Source organism: Pipistrellus hanaki (assembly GCF_964339955.1).
Source record: "Pipistrellus hanaki genome assembly, chromosome: 3".
Lineage (NCBI taxonomy): Eukaryota > Metazoa > Chordata > Mammalia > Chiroptera > Vespertilionidae > Pipistrellus > Pipistrellus hanaki.
Window position 1 is genome coordinate 141,702,517 of NC_140505.1, and position 16,389 is coordinate 141,718,905.

Consider the following 16,389-nt stretch of genomic DNA (forward strand, 5'->3'; position numbering starts at 1 on the left):
CTTATATGTGGACCTAACAAAATAAAATAATGAATAAACAAGACAGAAACAGACTCATAAAGAACAAGCTGATGGTTGTCAAAGGGGAGGTGTGGGGGTGTGGGTATTAAAAAACAAACAAACATGAGGGGAAGAAAGAACATGAGTCAGCCACAAAGCTGCACTGTAGATGTGTTACAGGTAATGAAACAACAAAAAGTAAAATTTAACTTCATTAGCTCACTGAAGGAGATGTTTAGCTGCTAGCAAAGCAATTCATAAAATTCAAACTTTAAACAGAACATATTATAAATTAGAGGTCTGGTGCATGAACTTCATGCAAAGTTAGGGTCCCTAGACCTGGCTGGCAATCAGGGCCAATTGGGACCTGCCTTCCCCTGGTTGCCAAGTGCTGGCCATGGCCTTCCTTCATTCTGCCCTGCCTCCTGGTAAGTGGTCAAACACCTGGTCAGTCGAACTCCAGAGGGGACAATTTGCATATTGGACTTTTATTATATAGGATAATATGCCAGTTGACTTATTGCCCAAGGGAGAACTGGTTGGCAGAATAATTAGTCACAGGGAATACACTCTCGGAGGCAATAAAGAAATTGTGGTCAACTCAATGAACGTTACTGTCATTTATCATGTACATGGCATGAGCTAGTGATAGGGATACAGTGATATATAAGCTTGGTCCATGCCCTTCATGGAGACATAACTATAAGAAATGTAACTGCCACAGTGAGATATTGGCAACAAAAGAAGATACTGAAGCAGAGGAGAGTGGGATTCCTCAGGGAGGTCTTGGACAGAGGAGGTCCACTTGCAGCGTTTTCAGAGGATAAAGTTTATTGCCTAGACAAAAGGAGGGAGTGCAGGCAGAGGCACTAGCCTGGTGACAATAGGTTATGATTGCCAGGGTGTGAGGTGGAAGGCGAGGAGGGTTAGCAGGTGGAGAAGGAGGGTAGCACCTGGAGCTGGCTCCCCAGGAAGCAGCCACATGAGAGAGGCCCTTTCAAGTCTGCTGAGGAGCTGGGATTCTGTGTTGTAGAACTTGTGGGAGAAGCTAACATCTTAGGTGTCAGATGGACCCAGGTTTGAGTCCTCCTCTGCCACTTATGAACTGTGATTTAGGCAAGATATTTCTGTTTCATGAGCCTCGGGTTTCCCCATCTGTAAAAAGGGGTTAATAATAGTAGTTCCTCATAAAGTTGTCATGAGAATTAAATTTAATGAAAGAATATATGATAATTATTTAATTCAGTGAATGCCACGTAGTATAGTTTTAAACCATTGTAATTATCATCACTTCGTATTACTACCGTGTTTCCCCGAAAATAAAACATCCTCCAAAAATAAGACCTACTTACAGGTTTCCTTCTGAGTGAAATATAAGGCATCCCCCAAAAATAAGGCCCCCCTAGGCTCTGTCTCAGAATGAAAATTAATTTACCGTAAACTGGTCGCTAGGGCGCATGGAAATTATTGACTACATTGAAAATAGAATGGAGAGAAATCAGCGTGGAAACTTTGTGAAACTTAAACTGCAAGAAGTTGTGACTTGGGTGAAGAATTCATGGGAGAAAATCACTGACAGTTGCATTGCAAATGTACTGCGAGCAGGCTACCTTGACAAGAAGTACTCATTTAAAGACAGTGCTATTGCTAAACATGAGATTTGGTCCACTGATTCTGAAAGAAATGGAGTCACAAGAAATTCACCAGGAAATTCAGGAATTGGATTGTTATGATGATGTTCCAGAAGATGATGACATGATTGTCATTGAATAAATGAGTAAATTCTTGATACTGTAGGATTCACAGTTTGTCTGGTTTGTGTTGACAACTACCGTACTACTGTACTGTATACAGGTAATAAATTTCCTTTATTTTTATTTAACAATAAATGTGTACCGTATTCTTCTTCATGGAAAAATAAGACATCCCCTGAAAATAAGACCTAGCGCATCTTTGGGAGCAAAAATTAATATAAGACACTGTCTTATTTTCGGGGAAACAGGGTAGGATAGAGTATTGTTTCAACAGCTAAGTGAGAAGGGAAGCAGAGAAGGTCTAATAGTGATCAGAAGATTATGTAATGGACATGAACTAAGGATAAAGAGCATTGGCTACTAAGAGATATTTCTACCCTCCCACTTCTATGCTTGGATTCAGATGATTAACACTGACTGCCTCAACAGACAAACCCTGAAATCTCATGGCTTAATTTGATATTTCCCACTCACAGTCCAAGGCAGGTTGGGGCAGCTCTCCTACATGGTTCTTCCAATGGGTGTCTCAGGGACCTGGCTCTTCTCTCTTGTAGCCCCCCAACATGGCCCTCCTGGCCTGCAAAGCTATAGGAACAGGGGAGAGAACAGAGGAGGCACATGGACTAACTGCCTCACCCTGCAAGTTTCCTGTATTTAAACATACTTACAACATCTAAATACATGAAGATCTAAGTATAATAAACATACTGTGGCTCTAGCTAGTTTGGCTTAGTGGATAGGGCATCAGCCTGCTCCCAGGTTATATTCTGGTCAAGGACATATGCCCGGGTTGCAGGCTTGATCCCCAGTTGGGGGTGTGCAGAAGGCAGCTGATCAATGATTCTCTCTCATCATTGATGTTTCTATCTCACCCTTCCTCTCTGGAATCAATAAAGAAATATATTTTTAGCTGAGACCAGTTTGGCTCCATGGATAGAGCGTCGGCTTGGGGACTGAAGGGTCCTGGGCTCGATTCCAGTCAAGGGCATGTGCCTTGGTTGCGGGCATATCCCCAGTAGGGGGTGTGCAGGAGGCAGCTGATCGATGACTCTGTCTCATCGATGTTTCTAACTCTCTATCTCTCTCCCTTCTTCTGTGTACAAAATCCATAAAATATATTTTTTTTAAAAAAGAAATATATTTTTAAAAATACACTGTGCAGTCTAATCAATACCACTCACATTCAATGGGACCAAATCCCCCACTGAAGCCCAAAGGAGGCTGGGAAACAAGGAGGCGAACAAGGACACTTGGTGAGCATCAGCAGTTTTGGGCACTACCTTTTCCTGGGTAGATACCAACATCGGTCACCAGCCTGAGAATTCTTTCTCTTTGAGCAGAGCTGGGACAATGCTGGCACATGCTCTCAAGTCCAGGCAAACACCCTCCCTTTGGTTTTGACAGTGTATCCCTGGGCGTATTGCCATAAACCAGATCAGATTGCACAGTATATTTATTATACTTAGATCTTCCTGTTTTTAGTTGTTCTAAGTATGTTTAAATATAGGAAACTTAAGTTGATTTAATGGTGTAATGGAGATAACTTGCTCAGTGTTTCTTCAAGTATATATTCCTCTCTTTCTGATACTAAAACAGCCTTCCTTCCTTTTCTTCTCTAGTTTTCTTTTTAAGAAATAACTGATTTATAAATATATCATATGCTCATATTAGAAAATTCAAAACTATTAAAAAGTAGAAAAAAATAACCCTTATTCACACTCCCACTTCCAGTCCCCGTGTGTGGGAAACACTGACGTTGGCAGCACCCTCTGCGCAGCAGAAAGCACTGGGCATGTTAATGAATCTAAAAAGTCTTGCAATAGATCCTGGTTTAATGGTTTTTAACCCATCATGGAATCTACTCTTACACATTTTTCCTACATGATATATAATCATTTCCCAAGAACTAGTGTTCCAGGGCAAAAGACCCAATATAGCAAGCAACGCATTTGCAAACCCTCACTGACAGTGGTTTTCTCCATCTTACGGTGTCAGAGGGTTGCTTTCACCCAGAGTGATTGCAGAGGTGGTGGCCAGGGCTGAGGTCACACAGCAAGCTGCTGTCAGAGGCAGGTGCAGTGCGGAGCCCTCCTCTCAGTCTCCAGCCACCTTTTGATCTGCCCACACATCTGATGCCTCTGGAATCTGGATGTGTCACTTCTGTCTCCTCATAATCTGTGAGAAAGGTGACCTGGGTTGAGGGTAGTGAGGAATTCCTGATTCATGCAGCCAGTCAGCCCTTCATGGGAAGATAAGAAAAGGTCATCTTACCTGTTCCCTAACCCTGGGCAGAAGTGGGGTGATCCTAGATGGATGGCTGTCTCAGCTCCTTAGAAGCTGTTTCCAGAAAAAAGGAGACTTCAGAGGCTCCCTTTGACAGCCAATCCTATGTAAGCTTCTCCTGTTCCAATTTTAATCCTCTTCTTACTTTTGTATTATCAATGACCAGAATTAATAAACCCTTTGTGCAGGAAAAAAAAACACACCCACAACTGGCTAAAATTTTGGGTCGGGGGGGTGGGAATTCTCATGAAAGAATGAAAGCATAACCTTGAGCTTCTTGAAGGGCCTGCTGGTCACCCAGGCTTCCTGCCATTGTCCCTCCACTCCTCAGAGGGAAAGAGCTATAGTATCTTTTCTTAGCACAGAAAGCTCACCCTCTTCCCCCTGCAGGACACCCAGACTCCTCTATCTGCTCATCTGTGGCTGGTGCCATCTCCATTATTCACCAATGCCCCTACAGAATAATCTCCATTATTCACCAATGCCCCTACAGCCTTGTTCCCCTGGAGGTAAACACCTTGGTGGTTATTATGCTCTGTGATTGGTTTAGTGGAGGCTGTGTCAGCCAATTACCCCCAGGTATCTTCTGGCTACTCCATGAGGGCCCTTCAGAGAGCCCAGCCTCTAGGATATAACAGAGGGCACAGCCATGAGCCTCGTTCTAAGCACCAGTCTGTTTCACACTCATCCTGAGTGTCCCTGGTGTCAAGGCCTGGGCTGAGCATGGGGGAAGCAGGGGAGGGGAGGATTAATCTAGGGACCTGTCAATTTGATGAAGGAACTGGGACACATACTGAGGACAAGACTGAGACTAGAATGAAGAAATAGAACGCCCACCTGAGGCTGTTTCTGAGAGAAGAATTGAAGGCAACTTAGGTTGGAGAAAAGGAAATTGGACCAGAATCAAAGAAGGACACTCCCATGCTTATATGGAATGAAGTTCTAGATCTGGTTCTTTTAAAAAAATATATATTTTATTGATTTTTTACAGAGAGGAAGAGGAAGAGAGAGGGATAGAGGGCTAGAAACATTGATGAGAGAGAATCATCGATCAGCTGCCTCTTGCTGGGGATGTGCCCGCAACCAAGGTACGCGCCCTTGACCAGAATCAAACCTTAGACCCTTCAGTCCGCAGGCTGATGCTCTATCCACTGAGCCAAACCGGTTTCGGCATAGATCTGGTTCTTAATTTCAGATCAGAAGAGTCTTCCTCAGCCCTTCTTGGCCTTGTTTCTAATAGGTGGTCAAATATTGATCCAGAATCAGAGACACAAGGGCAGGAAATGTCCTGACTAGAGGTTCCTTGGATTGGATAAATATCCCTCTTCTCTTATTAAAGAACTCAAAACCCCTCCCACCTCCCAAAAAACCAACAACCTCGGGAAACACCATCTTCCTAAGCTTTCCCAGGTCATCTCCCAAGCCATCTTCTTCCCATCCCCAGTTAGTATCTCCCCACACTTATTCCAGAAATGTTTTTCTGGGGAAACATTTTAGCTCTGGTCTCAAGTCACCCCCAGCACTTGTGACTAGGGCTGTCAGTGACCTAAGTCTCTCACTGTGTCCGGCCTCCTCCAGCAGACTGAGAGTTCCTTGCAGATGGGCCAGAAGTCTCATGGCTTCCTTCTCATACTCGGAGCCATCCTCCTCCAGAACCGCTCCCCCCCCCCGCCCCCTCCGGAAGGAAGCAGCAGGGGACAGGATAAGGATGATTCTCTGGAGTATTCTTGACCCAGGTCATGTTCTAAAGCAGAACCGGCCTAGACGTCTGCTTCCCTGATCCTCTCTCTTCCCCCCACACACCCAGACCGCCAGACCCACTGGAAGCTTCCACGGGAGATGTTGGCAGTGATAACCCCAGTAATTTCACGGCAGCAAGTGGAGATAAGGCAGCCAAATTATTATAATGCAGGAGGTGAGCAATGCAAATGCAGGGTTCTGGGACATTTTATAGGGGGTTTATGGGGGGTTCAGGGAGGAAGAGACAAAAATCTCAGATAGGGGATGGTAATTTCCTAAATGAAGAACCCAAGAGGCTCCCAGTGGCCTAAATGATGTTTCAAACCTACAAATTAGGCTGACTCCATCCAGCAGGCCCGCACTATTTAAGGGGTGAGCCAGGACAGAAAGAAGGTCCAGCGCCCCACAGCGCTTCCAGCCACCATGAGCCGGCAGCTGCACTCTTTCCCTGGCAGCGAGCGCCTGGGCTTCAGCGGCTGCTCAGCAGTCATCTCGGGCAGGGTGAGCAGCAGCTCTGCCTCATTCAGGGCTGGCGTCAAGGGCACCACGGCCTTCGGCAGCAGGAGCCTCTTCAGCATGGGGGGCGGCAGGCGCCTGGCTCTGAGTGCCTCGGCGGGACGGAGTGGCGCCTTCGCGCTGGGCCACTGTGCTGGCACTGGTGGCCGCCTGGGGGGCTTTGTGGGCACCGTCTTTGGCAGCGCTGGGCTGGGCCCTGCGTGTCCCTCCGTGTGCCCGCCAGGTGGCATCCCTCAGGTCACCGTCAACAAGAGCCTTCTGGCCCCCCTCAACGTGGAGCTGGACCCCAAGATTCAGAAAGTGCGTGTCCAGGAGCGGGAACAGATCAAGGCGCTGAACAACAAGTTCGCCTCCTTCATCGACAAGGTGGGTCCTGGGACATGTCCTTGCATTGGTAACGTTGGTAACGGTTGTACACAGGGACGCTGGCTCTGCTACTGACAACTGCGTGGGATCTTGGGCGAGTTAGCTAGTCCTCTGAGCCTCCCTTTCCTTATCTGTGAAGTAGGCACAGGAGTGGCTCTTACCCAGTAGGGGAATGATTGGTTGTGCATAAGGTGCTTCGAACAGTGGTAGGCATTCACTCCCCATAAACCAAAGCTTCATTCGTTCTTTGCAGTAGAAGACCCTGGGAAAGGGGTTGGTGTCTAGGGCAGGAGGTGTGTGGAATGGCCCTCTGAGGGCTCTCAATGTCAGACAAGAGGGTTGGGACACACATCCAGGACAGGAGCTCTGAAAATACCAGCATTTATAGCAAAAGACGCTCCCTCAATCACATGATAACCATGGTGGCAGTTATAGCATTGCTTAAGACCACTGATTTCTCTTAGATTGGATCTTATTTCTTGTCCTAGAGACCCAGATAGGCATGATTCTCGCCCCCGCCCTGGGGCTGAATCTACTCTCTAATGAGATTTGCTCTTTCCTTCCCCCCCTCCCCCCACCATCCCAGGATGACTGCATCTGATTTCTGGAGTGCTGTCCCCACTTTTGAGAGTTAACAACATATAATAGGAATTCTGGGTCATGACCATCTTTGGGTTCCAGGTGCGGTTCCTGGAGCAGCAGAACCAGGTGTTGGAGACCAAGTGGAGCCTGCTACAGCAGCTGGATGTGACCAGCTGCAGGAAGAACCTGGAGCCCGTGTACGAGGGCTACATCAGCAGCCTGCGGAAGCAGCTGGAGACGCTGTCAGGGGACAGGGTGAGGCTGGACTCAGAGCTGAGGAACATGCAGGATTTGGTGGAGGACTACAAGAACAGGTGAGTGACAGGGCTGTCTGGTGTCTGGTTCAGAGGTGAGTGGAAAGGCAGAGGTTAGGCTCCTGGAGGGTCTTGATTACAGATGAGGTTTTGATTTGGAGCCAGCATATTTGCCTTCTTAGATCTTATGCTGATCCTATTGCAATTTTCTTTCCTGTAGGGTAGGGAGAGAGATTCAGATAGGATAAGGCTTAGGAAGAGAAAAGAAATACCCAAAAGGTTGCTCCAAATTGCCTAGGAAATGGCATGTCAATATTTCCCACTGGAAATGGAGAATTATCTCAAAACCAGATGGACAAACCAAATGGCTTCATAGCTCCTCCTGAGTGAGGTTTCCACGGGAGTTCCCAGAAAATGAGAGAGTTCCCACTGATCTTGAAACAAATCTTAAAACTAAGCAAAAATGAGTTTTTAAAGCTTTTTTCACGATGAAGCATATCTGTGCTGTACAATGCCACCATTACAGAGAAGAGTTGGGTATGTACTTGGAACCAAGATTGCTCCCCCAGACCCAAGTTGAGCCATTGACAGTGACACATCTGGGCTCAGTGTGATCTGATATTTGGGCAGTTTGCTTCTAGGTGCCAGGATTTCTGGGATAGATGACTCAGCCACAATTCAAAGGGTGGAGATGGTCCGAACTGAGTAATTTCTCTTATTCCATGTTTGATCTGCCTGTTCATCCCTACCCTAAAGTCTCCCCAAGGCAGAACTCTGGCCTAAGCCCTGCCTGGAGGTCCTGAGGGAGGAGATAACATACAAAAAAAATAATGTCAATAAGCTCTGCTTTAAAAATCATAAATTTTACCTTGGTCCTTTCATTTGAACTCTAATTCTCATGCCACTTTCCCTATATGACTGTTCCAATGTAATGTGCCTTATGCCTTTAAGTCTTTTGTTAATCACCCTTACTGCCACAAAATCTGTTACTTGAAATTTTGGCAATTTTCTTGTGATCATATGTGTTTTTTAATGTCTAAATATTTGTTATGGGTTGAGTTATACAAAAACAATAAATACTACAAATTTTGTTAAATAAACATTAAATATAAAAATGTAAAAAATAATTTTGGAAATAATTTCTTAATGAGTTAAATGGGAAAGATTTCTTTAGAAGTAGACACATTCTAGTCCTATTTTTTTTATTCTTATCTAAGTGACTATGTTCATTCAAATAGATTGCAATGGAAGGAGTTTTGCAAGAGCAGTATATGCCTTTCCAGTTTTTCTGCCTTTTTTCTCTCATAGCACTTATCGTTTTCTGATTATACATAATGTGTAATTTACTTACTTATTATTGTTTCTCTCTGGCTGTTTCAAGAAGACAGGGATATTTAATTTTGATAGTCACGATTATCCAACTTTTTCCTTGTATTTTATGAAATACGAGGATGTAAACTGCTACAAACTAACTGGCCTGCAACTAGCATATACTTTTATTTCTGTTAGTAGGAGGAATATAAAACTGAATATTTTCTAAGATAATATGGGATAAAGATTGATTGTAGTAGATACAACTGTTTCATAACACAAGTTGTTAAAAAAAGTTTTCAATTATCTTTTGAATAACACACATAAAATCTGAGATAGATCATATAATTTGTTTTCTGTGCTTTATCCACTATAATTAAAAAAATCTGGCAGTTTTAGAAAATATTACATTCCCATTCACTAACATGTACTAGTTCAGTTGTCCAACAAGACTTTTCTTCTTGGCAGTCAGTGATTTGCCTTAGCAAGTAATAAAAGCTGAAAAGATGTGCTCATGTTAAAGTGTATGAAAAAAAGCCCTATTCTAGTATTCATTTTTTCTTTCCAATGTTCTATGTTGTTTGCTCTCACAACTGTCCTATCATACAGTGTTTGGCAATAGTAAGAGATGAGATAGTGAGAACTTTAAGTGGAATGATCAATACTCTTACCTCCCCAATCCACAATATATCTGTATTCAGAACTTCTCACTCCATACAAACACCTGTTTCCAGGACCTTGCTGCACCTGGAACAGGATATGTATAAGAAACAGGTGGGGTAAGGTTTTGTTTGGTGTCTGTGAGGTTTTGCACGCTCGGCTAGTGCACAGTAGAAAGGTGCCAAATGGAAGAGGGTCAGTCTTTCTGCTGTCTCAGGGAGAGGTAGCGTGAAAGGGAAGTGGGACTGTGGGGCCTGCATGACATCTCCCTCATAGATCTCCCAGGAAGAACTATCTTAGGGCAGACTGCATATGAGCTGGAAAATGATCCCTTTAGCCTGTCCTTGTCACATTCCCATGAGGAAGGCTACGCATGCCCAAGGGATACATGACCTCAGTTTGAAGACCACTGCCCTGCAGCTCTCAGCACAGAGATGATCACTAACAGCTTAGTGAGCATTTGCAGAACTGAATTGTCCAATGGCTGTGCTCTCTCCTTTCTCTTGCTCCACGCAGGTACGAGATGGAGATTAACAGACGCACAGCTGCTGAGAATGAGTTTGTGATGCTCAAGAAGGTAAGGGGAGCAGGAAGGGATGGAGGAAGCCTAGAGGGCTCTCTTTGTCCATTGGGCAGGGATGACTGGGATTCTAATTTTCCTGCTCTTTTCACTAAGTCTCTTATATTCAGTTTGAAACCCCAGCATTTATCACACTTCTGGTTCACCACTGCATTGGATATTGGTTGGCTTGCTCTCAGGGATGGGGCCTCCCTGAGAAGCATGGGATAGGGCAGTGGAGAGAGTAGGGAACCTGAGGCCTCTTATGTCAGGAAGAGAGGAAGAAAGGGAGGGAAGCCAAGAGGGAAGTGAGGCAGCTGGCTGCTTTCTGTGTTCTCCAGGATGTGGATGCTGCCTACATGAACAAGGTTGACCTCCAGGCCAAGGTGGACTCCTTGACAGATGAGATAAAATTCTTCAAGTGCCTCTATGAAGGGGTAAGGACCTCACTGACCTTCACATCTGCTCCTCTTCCAAGTGGCTTCTGGCCCTTGGCCCAGATTGTTGTGTGGACCAAAGGCTGGTGGAGAAACCTCTCCTGGGCTCTGCTAAGGAAGGGCAGAAAGGGACAGCGACGTTTTTACCAGGGAGGATCAGCTCAGTGCAGCTGAGGCCCTACTATGTGCTGAGCCATGAGATGGGTTTTGAGGAAACCATGATGGAGAAAAAAAAAGGATTCTTGTCTTCCAGGAATTCACGGTCTCAGAGATCTGAGCTGTGCTAAAGCATGAGGGGCCTAGAGAAGGGAAGGTAGCTCCCTAGAGCACTCTGAGTTTAGACTTGATTGCATGGGTGGAGGGTAGATGTTGCTGCAGAGTGTGAAAAAGGGGTGGGAGCAGTCCTGAGTGCATGGTGGAAAGGATGGTCCCACATGGGCTGAAAGCCCAATGTGTGCATCTCACACCCAGCAGACACTGGCTCTCCTGGGCTCTGCTAAGGAAGGGCAGAAAGGGACAGTGATGTTTTTACCAAGGAGGATCAGGAGGCATGCTCCCCTCATGGGGAGCCTTTAACTGGCTCCACTCCCCAAATTTTTCCCAGGAGATCGCTCAGATCCAGTCGCACATCAGTGACACATCTGTCATCCTGTCCATGGACAACAACCGGGACCTGAATCTGGACAGCATCATTGATGAGGTCCGTGTCCAGTATGAGGAGATTGCCCTGAAGAGCAAGGCAGAGGCCGAGGCCCTGTACCAGACCAAGGTGAGCTGTGTGCCCCGTGACCACAGGTGCCACCCCCTCATTACGTGTGCATGTATGTGCGTGCATGCATGTGTATTTAGGCTGGGTGGAGATCTTCTCCGTCGTGCAGTTGGGACTGTGGAAAAGCCTCCCTGTGGATCAGGGAGGCCAACTGCAGTTAAAAAAATATATTTATTTCAGAGAGGAAGGGAGAGGGAGAGAGAGAAACATCAATGATGAGAAAGAATCATTGATTGGCTGTCTCCTGCATGCCCCGAACTAGGGAATGGGCCTGCAACCTGGGCATGTACCCTTGACCAGAATCAAACCCAGAATCCTCCAGTCTGCAGGCAGATGCTCTATCCACTGAGCCAAGCCAGCTAGAGCCCAACTGCAGCCTTGGCATGAGTTGGGGACATATATGGAGCTTAGCCCTTCCCTTGCCATGACCCTTGCTGGCAGCAGAGGCCATACCAGCCATAGCTCTGACATGACTCTGACACCATTTCTGTGGATAATCCAGATGCCTTGGCTTTTCTTTCTGTCACTAACTTTGTAAAAATAAGGACAGGAAATTTGAACTCCACCAAGGCTCTCACATTTGTGAGCCCAAGGATTCTGCTGAACTGGGGCAGGACCTTTCTATCCAGAAGGAAAGAGCTGTCTTTCTTCCCCTCCTCTCCTTCCCTTCTGCCATCTCTCTCCCCTCCTAACTCTTTCGATTCAATTGTGTCTATGATGCTTGGATAATGAGAATGGCATGTGGCCCTCCCTCTCCATGCTGAACACCCTTGAGAGGTGGATGCTCAACTGTTCTGTGCTCTTCTTCTCTTGCCCCCAACCTCAGATCCAGGAGCTGCAGGTCACAGCAGGTCAGCATGGAGATGACCTCAACCTCACCAAGGCTGAGATTTCAGAGCTCAACCGCCTGATCCAGAGGATTCGCTCAGAGATAGGGAGTGTGAAGAAGCAGGTGGGTTCTATACAATGAGTCAGCTACAGGGTTAACTGATATCTGTGTTAACATCAATATCTGTATAAGACCAAATAGGGAAAGGGTTCTTTCTTCAGGCATTTGTAATTCATCAGGAGAGAACAGTCTGAGCCAATATGGAGGGAGAAAGCATCCACCCAGTGTGTTGCACACCCACTAATCCTGTAGGAGTCCGGAGGGGCTGGAGCTGCCTGCAGGAGTGGGGGATTACACTGGGATGGGAGGCAGAAAGGAGAGGGGAAGAGGTGCCTTCAAAGCCAAGCAGTGGGGCTTAGACCTAGTGCAGCAGGTAGAAGGAAGGCATTGGGAGGTTTCTTGTGACAAATCTGCTGGAGGGAGGAGAATCGGGCAGTGGATGATAGAAAAGAGTAGGGATTAAAAGCCTCCCACCCTCACCTTGACTTAGGCCTCTGCTCTGAAGGATGCCAGGCCCAAGCTCTGTGTTTGCCTGCTCCACTTCTGAGATGGGACATTTTTTTTTTCTGGTCAGGCAGCTGGGTCCTTGGTATCTCCGCTGAGGCTGTTAGCCACTCACCCAAAAAGCAATGGGTGTTTGCCTGGCTGGGGGCTACCTGACAGAGGAGAATGACACCAGATGGACAACAGTCCAGAATTCCACATGGCCTTAGGATCAGCTGCTGTCCTTGGGGTGAAACAGATGTGACTCCAGAGAAAGGGACACACCAGGAAGAGAGGCCAGACACTTAGATCCCACTAAAACCTTAGCCAAGTGACCAGAGCACACACTCAAGACTAAAGGCTCCAGAAGCTCCCCATCCTATGCCACCCCCACCTCCCCAGCTTTCACAAGGAAGCCATTGAGCCCCACCTGTAGTTTTCTCCTGCAAGTTACATTTCCACCCAACCTCAGGTGTCTGTCAGCTTGTATTATAAAACCTGCCAGTTAGCGTTTAAGGTAGTGGTCGGCAAACTGCAGCTCGTGAGTCACATGTGGCTCTTTGGCCCCTTGAATGTGGCTCTTCCACAAAACACCACATGCGGGCGTGCACATACAGTGCGATTGAAACTTCGTGGCCCATGCGCAGAAGTCAGTTTTTGGCTCTCAAAAGAAATTTCAATCGTTGTACTGTTGATATTTGGCTCTGTTGACTAATGAGTTTGCCGACCACTGGTTTAAGGCGTTGCTGTGTAGCATGATTGTCTGCAAAATTTTGGAGGCCAGACTCTCAGAATTTGTTGAACAGACATTTTATTAATAGGACCTCTATTAGTCCTCAATTTTTTTCATGACTTAGAGAATCTCCCAAGACAACCTGTACAGTGAGGCAATATTGAGGTCAGCTACCCAGAGACTATTCCGAGTTGGCATCAGAATCATATAGCCCATGTTACAGACCAGGAGGGAGAGGGCAGGGGCCATGTGCCATATGCCCACCTTCTCAGTGCCCTTTCCCTCCTCCATCCTGCAGTAGAGATGCTCCACTTTCACATGCCACGGCATGAGTTAGGGTGCACCATGCCTGAAGTCGGGGAAGGACAGATTCTCCTCTAGAGATAGCCAAAGGTGGAGGAACCAGGACAATCTCAAAGCATTTACTGTCAGTCAGGACCCAGTGAGGGGAGGTCATCTGAGCAGGATCTCAGATGAATTCATCTGCCCCTCAGTGCTCCAACCTGGAGACGGCCATTGCTGATGCCGAGCAGCGAGGTGACTGTGCCCTAAAGGACGCCCGGGCCAAGCTGGATGAGCTGGAAGCTGCCCTGAACCAGGCCAAGGAGGAGCTGGGCCGAATGCTGCGCGAGTACCAGGAGCTGATGAGCACAAAGTTGGCCCTGGATGTGGAGATCGCCACCTACCGCAAGCTGCTGGAGGGCGAGGAGTGCCGGTGAGGGCCAGATATCTTTTGTCTTGACCAGTTATCACTTTGCATTAGTAGGAAGACTGAAAGCAAACAGTTTGCTTTTGTTCAGGTCCTACTGAGGTAAAACCTTATAGAAAATGAGCTTTCACGTGGCGCAGTAGGAAAGACCAAAGTTAGACAGCAAGAAGAGCTAAGTTATAAAAAACAAACAAACAACAAAGAAGGTAGCAGAGGAAGTACTGATTGAGCAACGTTTGAGAAACAGAACATCACTTGGCCTTCGTGGTGCAGGATGACCTCCAAGAGTCATTCACTTTCAAGGTCACTCCAGCAAAGTTGGGGCCCATTGAGGATGTGCGCTCATTCCTCTTACTTGTCTAAGACCAAGGGCATAACTAGAAGGCAGTGGAGGCACAATTATCTCACACATCAGGTAATCTCAAAGCCACTTTGATGGAGTGCTGACTCCTTGTGGCAGATTTTTCATCTTGGTTCTCCATTTCTGAAGAAGCCCCACTGGGATGTGTGGGAAGAAAAGAGTCTGGGATGGGGTGAAAGGTAGGAGAGGAGCGGCTCATTCACAGGAGACTCCCTGGAACCTTGGGGTGATGGTTTTCTGAGGGTTTATCTGTTTTTCTTCTTCCTCTTCAGGATGTCTGGGGAATATCCAAATTCTGTGAGCATCTGTGAGTACCTACAAGCCCAGTCCTGCCCTTGGTCACCTACCACAAGTCTAAGTTCCTTTAATTCCATGACACCAAGAGAGGTCAGAATACCGGAGGGGGTGCAGGACTGACTTAGGGGCACAAAAAGGGAGCTGGCTTTAGTCACCAAGGAGAAGCAATGGATGGAGAAATAGAATAATATCATGAAATACAAGTGTAACCTTAGAAAATCAAATAATACTCAACAGTGTATAATCCAAGATCTATTGTAAGAATAATGCTTAGTGGCTACATTATATTTCTACTGAGGCCAGACCCAAATAAAAGCCCTGAATGACAGCAAGAGATTATTGAGGGAAACCTGAAAGGGAAATGATGAAAAAGAAAGCTAAAATCTCCTCCAGATTTAAAAACTAGAGAAAGTGAGGGGAGGTGCTGTCTTATGACAGGCAGGAACTCTGGCAGCCCCAGGCCTCCATGAAGGCCTTTCTTCCTATGGCCCTTCCTGTGAGCAAATTCACTGGTAGGACCTGCAGAAGCTTAAAGTTGGATAGTGACTGAGTGACACAGCCTAACAGGAAAAGGCCAAATGCATCTAAAAGGACAGTGCTGGTGAAAATCGCCAAGTTCACTAAAAATGTACAACAGAGAGAATCTGTCTCAATGTGAGAGAACTAAGGGAGGGCCCCGGATGAGGATGACGGGGCTGGGGTCTCCTCTCGCCCACTGCAGCTGTCATCAGCAACACGGGAGCCGGCGCTGGAGGGGCTGGCTTCAGCATGGGCTTCGGCGCCTCCAGCAGTTACAGCTATAAACCCGGGGCTGAACTCAAAACCAAAGGCAGCTGTGGCAGTGAGTTCAAGGATCCCCTCACCAAAGCCTCCGGCAGCAGCTGTGCAACCAAAAAAAAGGCCTCCAGATGAAGGGCAGAAAGCTGCAGAGCCCACCCATCTCTTCTCCCTCCGCCCATTCCCAAGCCCTGAAGTGATGCCCCTGTAACCACAACCCCAGTCCCCTCCCCTCTCTCTGTGGTCCTGGGCTGGGTGACATGCCTATGCAGGAAGTCCAGTCATAGGTGCTCTCGGCTACCTCCTCCTGGACCACCTCTCACTGGGTCACTGCCGCAAATGCAGAGACAAGACGCAGACTCAGCACGCTTCCTTGCGGCCAGGTGCCAGCTCCTCTGTCCCCATGGGCTTTCCTTGAGCCTTCATTGCCCAGGGCCCCTTTGCCCTCTGGTTGGGGTCGTGTCCAGTTCTCTGCCTCCCCTGCAATAAACGCTCAATGCCATCTGGTTCTCAGTGTCAATCTGTTGTCCAGGATGCCAACACCTGCATGGCCCCTTCTAACTTCTCTTGGTCTAACTCTTGCTTTCCTGAGTCCCTGACACTGAAGCCTGGCTTCTCCATCGGGTTCTCAAAAGCACCCAGCGTTCCACACAACTGCCTCTCATTGCTAGAGTGGTCAGTCCTTATTTTCCTTCACCTTCTCGCTCTCGGGCCAACCTACCTGCCAATGCTCCCCCACAATGGCCCTTCTTCCTGCCAAGTCTTTCCACCCTACCGTTTGAGGCCTGCATGTATGTATAATCATATGGATGTGTCTATATCTATTATGTACACGTAGTGGTGGCTCACTGCCCAAATCCTTAGTGAGGCAGGCACTGAGAATACTACAGTGAACACACAAACGCAGAC

General features: G+C 47.0%; 1 protein-coding gene across 1 annotated transcript; it reads left to right on the plus strand.

The window, feature by feature from the left end:
- Window positions 1-5,896: 5,896 nt before the first annotated feature.
- LOC311619274 (keratin, type II cytoskeletal 72) lies at window positions 5,897-15,615 on the plus strand (the record flags this gene model as incomplete). The annotated part of the gene is made up of 10 exons (XM_084877471.1): window positions 5,897-5,952; window positions 6,129-6,659; window positions 7,341-7,555; window positions 9,983-10,043; window positions 10,367-10,462; window positions 11,067-11,231; window positions 12,058-12,183; window positions 13,831-14,051; window positions 14,679-14,713; window positions 15,425-15,615. The coding sequence occupies exons 2-10, from the start codon at window positions 6,201-6,203 to the stop codon at window positions 15,613-15,615; spliced, it is 1,569 nt and encodes a 522-aa protein (XP_084733597.1). The 5' UTR covers window positions 5,897-5,952; window positions 6,129-6,200.
- Window positions 15,616-16,389: the final 774 nt, after the last annotated feature.